The sequence below is a fragment of the Nansenia antarctica genome (genome assembly GCF_963989245.1).
Source record: "Nansenia antarctica genome assembly, chromosome: 1".
Lineage (NCBI taxonomy): Eukaryota > Metazoa > Chordata > Actinopteri > Argentiniformes > Microstomatidae > Nansenia > Nansenia antarctica.
This window is the reverse complement of record NC_137674.1, coordinates 71462293-71472229: the sequence shown is the minus strand read 5'-3', so window position 1 is coordinate 71472229 and position 9937 is coordinate 71462293. Positions and strand designations below refer to the sequence as shown.

The 9937-nt window shown below is 45.4% G+C and overlaps 1 protein-coding gene across 1 annotated transcript in view; it reads left to right on the top strand.

Annotated features, from left to right (window-relative positions):
• The window catches only part of ercc3 (excision repair cross-complementation group 3), a 12424-nt gene extending 5435 nt beyond the window's left edge, over positions 1 to 6989 (top strand). The window contains exons 8-15 of the mRNA XM_080542484.1: positions 43 to 357; positions 658 to 842; positions 1311 to 1513; positions 2321 to 2417; positions 2736 to 2853; positions 3001 to 3119; positions 4244 to 4390; positions 6558 to 6989. Coding sequence (XP_080398610.1) covers positions 43 to 357; positions 658 to 842; positions 1311 to 1513; positions 2321 to 2417; positions 2736 to 2853; positions 3001 to 3119; positions 4244 to 4390; positions 6558 to 6689 — 1316 coding nt within the window. The 3' untranslated portion in view covers positions 6690 to 6989. The remainder of the gene's footprint in view (positions 1 to 42; positions 358 to 657; positions 843 to 1310; positions 1514 to 2320; positions 2418 to 2735; positions 2854 to 3000; positions 3120 to 4243; positions 4391 to 6557) is intronic.
• Positions 6990 to 9937: the final 2948 nt, after the last annotated feature.

Genomic DNA, 9937 nt, shown 5'->3' with positions numbered 1-9937 from the left:
ATTTGTGTGTGTTTGTGTGTGTGTGTCTGTGTCCCCCCCCAGGTGCTGGTAAGTCCCTGGTGGGCGTGACCGCGGCGTGCACAGTGCGTAAGCGCTGTCTGGTCCTGGGGAACTCCTCCGTCTCCGTGGAACAGTGGAAGTCCCAGTTCAAGATGTGGTCAACCATCGACGACTCGCAGATCTGCCGCTTCACGTCGGACGCCAAGGACAAGCCCATCGGCTGCTCGGTGGCCATCAGCACATACTCCATGCTGGGCCACACCACCAAGCGGTCCTGGGAGGCCGAGAGGGTGATGGAGTGGATGAGGAGCCAGGAGTGGGGGCTCATCATCCTGGACGAGGTCCACACCATCCCTGGTGAGACCCGGGTTCCCCCTCACTCGAAGAGACCCAGTTCTTTCACTCTGGCTCTCCGTGGAATAGAGTAGAGCAACGTAAATAGGATAGTGTCGAATGGAGTAGAATCGAATGACAATTCAGTCCAATAGTATAGGGTGGAGTGCAATAGAATGTCACCGAATATGCTAGAATACAATTCATGAATCTGCACTGGACTACAGACTGAGAGATATTTGCAGTATTTCTATACTTCCATATTTTTGTGATTTTCTATATGCCATGAGTGTGTATTATATCTACTATTTCCCGTCCCTGCAGCTAAGATGTTCCGGCGTGTTCTGACCATCGTCCAGGCTCACTGCAAGCTGGGCCTCACCGCCACGCTGGTCAGAGAGGATGACAAGATCGTAGATCTCAACTTCCTGATCGGCCCCAAACTGTTTGAAGCGAACTGGATGGAGCTGCAGAATAACGGCTACATCGCCAAGGTGCAGTGTGCTGAGGTGAGTCTGACATGGTCCACCTGCCTCTGGGTGTCCTCGCCCTGCACCTACAGTATCCTATGGGTAGTATTCAAATGGGACCTGGGACACATTCAAAGCTGCCCTTAAAACCCACCTATTCACCATTGCGTTCAACCTGTAGTAGCTGTTTCACTGTTTCTTGTTTTGTGTGTTTGTCTCTCTGGCTCTGTTCTGTTCCATTCCCTTGTAAAGCGACCTTGGGTTTGTGAAAGGCGCTATATAAATTTAAGTTATTATTATTATTATTATTATTAGTAGTAGTAGTAGTAGTAGTAGTAGTAGTAGTAGTAGTAGTAGTAGTATACACCAGCACACCTCCCAGGTAGAAAAGCGATAGGGGATAGTGGAGCTATAGATGTATACACGGAGGAAAGAAAGGGTTAATTGAAAGACGTTGCAGTTTTTTGAGTGTGTGTGCGTGTGCGTGTATATGCATGCTTTTCTCAGGTGTGGTGCCCCATGTCTCCCGAGTTTTATCGCGAGTATGTGGCGATCAAGACCAAGAAGCGCATCCTGATGTACACCATGAACCCCAACAAGTTCCGCGCGTGTCAGTTCCTCATCCGCTTCCACGAGAAGCGCAACGACAAGATCATCGTGTTCGCCGACAACGTCTTCGCCCTGAAGGAGTACGCCATCCGCCTCAACAAGTATGTCGCTGTCCGACCGGTCGGAACATGAAAGAGAGGGTTTCGTAATAACAATTATTATGTTGAGTCAAGTTATTTCCAGTTAGGGAATGAGAAGTTCCTGGCTTAGTTTTGGAACAGATGTTTGTTTTGATCTGTAAAAAACATGAGATCATCAGCTGTAATGAGACGGGTACTGATTTTAATAATAATAATAATAATAATTCATTGTATTTATATAGCGCTCAAAGACGCTGACATTATGGGAAAAACAGAACACAGAAACAACAAGCAACAGATAACATGAGCACATAGAACACAGAGTTAACGAACAGGCACAAGGAACAATTAACAGCAATCTCCAGGAGGGGGAGGGGTGGCAAGGTTAGGGGTAGGGAAGGTTGTATACATGGGAGGACAGATAGGTTTTGAGGTGGGATTTAAAAGTGGAGAGTGAGGGTGAGTCTGAGTGGTTGAGGGGTTGATTTTAGTTTTACTGTACTGGGATTCTTATTTTAGAGCCTTTTAACGACTTAATCATCTAGAGGCAAGGGGGAAGGGTCACACTGCTCAGATATACTGTACTAGTATATCTTAGTAGATTGAAGATGGGGTTTATTATTCATCTGAGAAAAAAAAGAGAACCATGGCCATCTTCATAGAATTAAAATGTTTTTGTTTATTGTGGATGGAAAAACCATGGAAAAAACACTATAAAAACTCTGAAGCATTTCGGCGAAGCCTACGTCAGGGAGTGAAATTGCACAACGGGACATGTCTTCGTTCAACATAAACCATGTGGTCCCCTCTCACTCCCTCTCTCTGAAGGCCCTACATCTATGGACCCACGTCCCAGGGCGAACGCATGCAGATCCTACAGAACTTCAAACTCAACCCCAAGATCAACACCATCTTTATCTCCAAGGTAACTGTTGTCATGGAATGTTTGTCATGGAATGTACTTCAATGTAAGTGGGACAACATAATGAAGAGACTGGGGCCCCAATAGGGCTAACAATACCTTACAACTCAGAATTTGCATATCATGGAAACACTAGGTATTCAAAAAAAAACATTGGATTACTTCTCGTTGCCTCTATTAGAAGTATTACGGTAAACACTTGGAAGACCTGGGCCTTCTTTAACTCACAATAGATCATCTATGTCCTCTCTTCTTATTTCCCTTAACATCACTCTTCACACACACACACACACACACACACAAACCTGTCATTGCTTTTAGGTTGGGGACACATCGTTTGATCTTCCAGAGGCCAACTGTCTGATCCAGATCTCCTCTCACGGAGGCTCCCGCAGACAGGAAGCCCAGAGGCTTGGGCGTGTGCTGCGTGCCAAGAAAGGTACGGCTGCAGTAGCTAAGGAGAGAAATAGGCTGAGGTTAGTGATGAGATGAGAACTTGCTTTCACTGACCCCCCCCCCCACCCCCCCTCTCTCTCTCTCTCTCTCTCTCTCTCACACACACACACACACACACTCCCCTCTGCAGGTATGGTTGCGGAAGAGTACAATGCCTACTTCTACTCGTTGGTGTCCCAGGACACTCAGGAGATGGCCTACTCTACCAAGAGACAGAGGTTCCTGGTGGACCAGGGATACAGCTTCAAGGTAAGCTCGACCACCTCCAGCCACTAAACCCATCCCAACCTCAACCTCTCCCTCTCTCTAATGACCTCCCCCCCCATTCACCACACAAACCCAATTCACATCACAGGTATTGTTAGGAATTCTTGGGATTCAGGTGTGATGTGTAGAGTCAAGAGATGAGATCAGATCAACAGCGTCTTTCTATGATTTAATACAATGCATGCTCGAGGGGAGAGATGCAGCGAAGCAGGGAGGATCTCTGAGGAGCTGAAGGCCGGTGCTCAGTTTTAAGCCAAACTACAAGCAGTGGAAAAAGTACCAGAGACAGCTAATCTAATGACATTTACATTTACATTTACATTTTTGGCATTTAGCAGACGCCTTATTCCAAAGCGACTTACAATCAATACATTTGACTAAGCAAGTGAATCATTAGTTCACCAGTTGCAGCAGGAAGAGTAATCTAGCTCAGGACCGGGGCCATTGGCAGTCTCTGTGATTAAAATATATATATATATATATATATATATATATATATATATATATATATATATATATATATATATATATATATATATATATACACTGGAGAAACAGAGAAACAGTACAAGGGGGCAGTAGAAGTCTTAGGGGGGACAGTATAGGGGAAAAGCGGGTGTCTCAGGAGACGCAGTGCTGGGGGGTAGTAGATGTCTCAGGAGGACCAGTTAAGGTGTAACCTGAAGAGATGAGTCTCGCTGAATGACCTCACTCAGCCCCTCTCTGGCTCTCTGTCTTATCATATAGGTAGCCAGTGCCCACTGAGGTCAACGTGTTCACCATGCATGAGTGTAGGCATGCCAGCAGCATGAGTGTAGGCATGCCAGCAGCATGGCCTAATCCTAAACAGGTCCTTCTGGGGAGAGAGGGGGGGGGGGGGGGGGGGCTGATTGAGCAGCTTTTGATCTGACAACTGTAATACTAATGCATCATGTAACTTGTGAATTAACCCCGAAACACTATTACAATTGTTTAACGCAACGTGTGTGCAAGGGAGAGAGGCAGCGAAGGAGGAATGATCTCTCCGGAGCCGACGGCTTTTTTGTCTTCATTGTGGATCTCATGTCTCTTGTGTGTACCGCCACTCCCCCCCCCCACTCCCCCAGGTGATCACTAAGATGGCAGGGATGGAAGAGGACGATTTGATGTTCTCGACCAGAGATGAGCAGTACCAGCTGCTGCAGAAGGTCATGGCCGCCTCGGACCTCGACGCTGAGGAGGAGGTGGTCATAGGAGAGGGGGGCCGCCCAATGGTATGACCGATGGACGTCTGGTTGTGTGTGTGTCTGCCCGCCCCTGCCTGCCACCCCAAATCCTAACCCTTAACCAACATCACAACAGACCTTAGATCAGCATGAAGAGACAGTATCCCCTTACCCCTGATAATGACACTAGGGATGCACGATATTATCGGCACCGATATTTATCGGCCCGATAATGGGAAATTAATGTTATTAAATATTTATCGGTTTTATAAAATGTTTGCCGATATAGAGCCGATAATATGAAGCCGGAAATATTTCTGCTTCCGGTTTCCGCGCTCATGATGCTGCGCCTGCGTACAGCCACGCAGTGAATAGACGAGAGCGAAACATGTCTTCCCCGGTGTGGACATTCTTCAGAGTTTCTGAGGCAGATAGTGCGTTTGCAATTTGCAACACATGTTCGACAAAAGTTCGGAGAGGAGGGCAAAGGTCTACGAGTTACAACACAACGAATCTCATAAGTCACCTTAAGATTCACCATTGCAAGCACGCTGTATGGAAGGAATATCAAGCACTAGTAGCAGAAGGTAGCCTAGCCGCGAAAAAAAAAGCTGCTGTGCCTATTGAACACGCATTTGAAAACTGCAGGAAGTTCACTCGAGACAGCTCAAAGGCTCAAGCAATCAATGAAAAAATAATGGAGTTTATGGCCCTCGACGACCAGCCTTTCTCTGTAGTAGAAGATAAAGGATTTCGCCAGCTAATTTCACATTTAGAGCCCCGGTATACACTCCCAAGCCGCCGCTATTTTGCAGACGTGTGCCTGCCTGCTCTGTATGATACAGTCGCCACACACATCCATAGTCTGATCGATACTAGCGTAAGCCAGATAAGTTTGATCACAACCTACCTCATCCTCATGCACTAAAAGTAGCATAATCCAGCCCTTTTCAGTTGCTTTATTAAGCATACTAGTGTAGCCTACTATGTGCCTTGTGTCATTCTGTTTATCTGCAGACTAAGCAGCCATTTGGCACTAGTTTCTGTAAAAGTTCTATAAAACTTTTGGTTCTATAAAAGTCTTTATTTTTGTATTGACTGATGCACTTTATTTATTTATTTTTTGATATTTTATTTATGCATTTTATGATGCACTTTATTTTTGACACTTTTTTGATCTAATTACTCTTAGGTGAGCCTTTTTGTTTTCATAAAAGGAGGCCAGATCTTGGCTTAAAAAAGCATTGTGCACTGTCTATAACAGATTCTGTTTGTTAGAGGAAATAATAAATGAACATTTCAGCGTCAGAAGTGTTCTCTTTGTTGTGTTAACAATAGTGATGTAAGTTAGATTTGGTGAGATCACTATGGAATATTAAATCATCAATCTTTGCTTACTACATAGCCTTTCTTACCTTCAGGTGTGCATGAACTACAGGTTATCAACTGTGAAATTATATCTGTTCTCATATCGGTTATCATATCGGTTATCGGCCACGAGAAGCGGGTAAACATCGGTATCGGTTGGAAAAAAATGCATATCGTGCATCCCTAAATGACTCTGTTCATCTCACCCTCTGTGTTCTTCTCCTCCTCCTCCTCTGTCCATCTCACCCTGTGTTCTCCTCCTCCTCCTCTGTCCATCTCACCCTGTGTTCTCCTCCTCCTCCTCTGTCCATCTCACCCTGTGTTCTCCTCCTCCTCCTCTGTTCATCTCACCCTGTGTTCACCTCCTCCTCCTCTGTTCATCTCACCCTGTGTTCTCCTCCTCCTCCTCTGTCCATCTCACCCTGTGTTCTCCTCCTCCTCCTCTGTCCATCTCACCCTGTGTTCTCCTCCTCCTCTGTCCATCTCACCCTGTGTTCTCCTCCTCCTCCTCTGTCCATCTCACCCTGTGTTCTCCTCCTCCTCCTCTGTCCATCTCACCCTGTGTTCTCCTCCTCCTCCTCTGTCCATCTCACCCTGTGTTCTCCTCCTCCTCCTCTGTTCATCTCACCCTGTGTTCTCCTCCTCCTCTGTTCATCTCACCCTGTGTTCTCCTCCTCCTCTGTCCATCTCACCCTGTGTTCTCCTCCTCCTCCTCTGTCCATCTCACCCTGTGTTCTCCTCCTCCTCCTCTGTTCATCTCACCCTCCTCCTCCTCCTCTGTTCATCTCACTCTCTGTCCTCCTCCTCTGTTCATCTCACCCTCTGTTCTCCTCCTGCTCTCCCTCAGTTCACCCGGAGGCCAGGGACCATGAGCTCCATGTCAGGGGCTGATGATGCGGTCTACATGGAGTACCACAGAGGCAGCAAGGCTGCAATGGGCAAGAACATCCACCCACTCTTCAAACGCTTCCGCAAGTAAACTCACTCACTCCACCCAACAGCGCCCTCTAGCAGAGAAAACGGAGCGTTGGCAGGACAGCCATGAGCTGGAGGATGAGGATGAGGAAGAGCTGGAACATAAGATGAGCTGCAGCACGGGATGATCCTCATCTGGGGTTGCCCCCCCGGAGGAAAAAGAGATGGATACTGACAATGCAATCTCTGATCTGGGTTTGGAAAAGAACACTTGATGTGGCCAAATCTGTGACAACAACACCTCTTTATACCTCCAGACCTCCTGTCTATCCTAGGAGTATTTGTTATTCCAAAATGTGACCTTTTTGATTCATACAAGGTTTTTGTGTCAATGGAAATCCGTTAAATAAAACAGATGCATTAAGAAATAATGTTGTAGGTATATTTTTTTTACTTAGATTCATAACCATGTTGCCATTAGTCTACTATGGCCTGTTTTATGCTGTGTTCTTGGAATCTCTGAAAAGCTCTGAACTTCAGTGTTAAAATTAACATAAACTATTTGTGTAGAGCTTCCTATTGCTTGATTTTCTCCAAGCGGGAAATTAGGCCTCAACATGTTTTTCTTGGAATGAGGGACGAGTGTGTGTGTGGAGGGGTGAGTGGGTGCTTTGCTTTGCTTCAAATTGGATTTAATAAGGGGAGCGTGCAGGGTCCTTTCAACTGTCGTAACCCCTCTCTCTTGAAGAGATTCCAAAGGAGACCTTTTCGCCAGCCAATCGTCGACAGGGCGAGCGTGGGAAAGTGCCCACCTCTGCCAAGCTGCCCCCTTCACAGCGCCACACTGACCCTGTAGCAAATAGCTGGACCTCAACTATCGCTTGCCAAGTGGAGATGAAAGGATCAGTCAGGAAACGTCTCAGTTCATTTCAGAAGTCTTTTGACATCCTGGGTGCACAATTGACATGTGCTTCTTAAGTGTTTTTTTCCCTAGAAAGGTCTCCTTATCAATTGAAATAATCTAATGTCCCTCCCCATCCATCTGTAGAGCACAGAAGACAATAAGACACCACGTGGTATGCTGTGGGTATACAAGCAACAACTACAACAACAACAACAACAACCCATTTGTACACTACAAAACACTTCACCATAACATTCATACCAACCCAGCACACCAAGGGGCCAGCCCAACCCACCTATTTCCGAGGGGGCCTAGTGCCCCCTGGCCAAGTACCAGCCCCAAAGGATGTCCACCCCAAGTGCCCCGTCTTCAAGTGCCTTATTGGAGCCAGTCCAAATGCCCCCTCCCCTCCCCAACCCGGCCCAGCCAGCCCTCCAAGGGGCCACACCAGCCCAGCCACCCTTGGAGGAACATATTTGTCTTGCCATGTAGTGGTGTCGTAAGCTACTACAGAAATGTGAAATGTAGTGGGTAAACACTGAACTCCATGGACTGATTAGGTGGGTAAACCCTAATGCAAATAACATTCACCAAAGCAGAAACATTCACCATTAGCAGAAAGGTATACATAACATAAAAAGGTGTTTTCCACTACTTCCTAAATTTGTCTACAGTAAATGGTAACTAAATAGATTTTCAGAGTAGCTTCCTCAATACGTTCCTGGCACTAAAGACATAATCTAAATACAGGTGGGCCTAATTAGATTTGTGTGTGTGTGTGTGTGTGTGTGTGTGTGTGTGTGTGTGTGTGTGTGTGCGCGCGCGCGCGCGCGTGTGTGCACGTGTGTGACTGAGAGAGATGATAGCTTTTAGAGTAATGTGTCTCAGACAGTCAGTGCAAGGCACATGAGGATATATTCCTCCATCTTTGATACTATCAGGTGGTTAACCTGTACCGAGAACCACATAATATGTCATATTATGACAGTGGATGCGTTCGTAAATTCACTCTGGAAATCTGATCAGCTCTCATGGAATGCCTCTTGTCCAATCAAATTACTTGGTCGCTTTATGACGTTGAACCCAGTGTGCTCTCCGACTCTCTCAGAGCGAATTTACGAACGCAGCCAATATGTGACACGGCTTGGTCAATTTAATTGGTATCCAATGTTCAGACTTTTTGAAAAATGTAAATACATTTCAGCGTTGTTGAAAATCATTGACACATCGCCAATCAACGAACACAGCTTGTGAGCCTGCTAACAATGTAAAGTAGTGTAGATCACTAGGTAGCAGTGGGGATTACTCACTCATCCATTGCACTGCAGTATCTCGGCTTGACTAGCGAGTGTGTGTTGGTGATTTTCAACAACGTTGAAATGTATTTCTGTGTTTCAAAATAAAAGTCCGAACATTGATTGGTTGGCAACTTGCGGCCCAAATGACCAGACCTTGTCACATAGGTGTTATGTTGGAACAGGTAATTTGGTAAACACACGGACTACACTATCCACTATTCACTTCTGTAGAACAGGATATAGCGTTTTGTACTTGTAGTTTTTTGTTTTTATTATTTGTATTCGTAGGCTATATAGCCCACAAACAATAAAGGCAGTTCAAAATAAATTGAGTTTGTATGCATATAGGCTATAGCTTTATGGATAGAAGATTAAGATGTTCAGTCTTTCAATCTCATCTTTAAAACATACACATTCATTTTGTTCAAAATCTCTGTCTCAAAACTTCACTTGAGGGGTATACATTATTAAGAAATGTAAAATGCGTCTCTTTAGGCGGTATCGGGAAAAAGAGAAACGAGAAAAAGAGAAACTGATGCGCAATTTACTGGCAGTGACTCTTGTGCAGACTTGTGAAAGACCATTTCTGTTTAATTGCCAGGGTTAATTTATTACAAACGCAGTTGTGGATAGAGAGAAAAAATACACGTTATATCAGAATACATTATTTGGCTTATTATGTAACAAATTAAGCCCATTTGTTTTTCACAGCATCAGGTCAACAGATCTTGCATGGGCAAGAGATGGGGTTACTGGAGAAGACTGAGTCTGACCCTACACAAACTTCCTTGATTGATCACTGATGTAATTGCAGTTTGGCACGTCGTAGTCCACCCCTGTTTCACAATGGAAATAAAGGCCATTAGCTTTTGGGAGAAACGCCCACAACCGAATATAAAGACCCCTGTCTCCCTCCTTGGGTCAGAACATCCAAACCATTTCCAGCCCTTCGGTTGCACAATAGACTTTTTAAAGACTTCTATTCAGCCCTGTATGCCCACTAAACTTGCCTCTGTGCGCAAAGCAGATGTGAACTCCGCGACTTTATCGGAGCAATTTTTTTCCCCGTTTTTTTGGGTTTTTCGTGCACAGTACATCGACCGGTTGAAA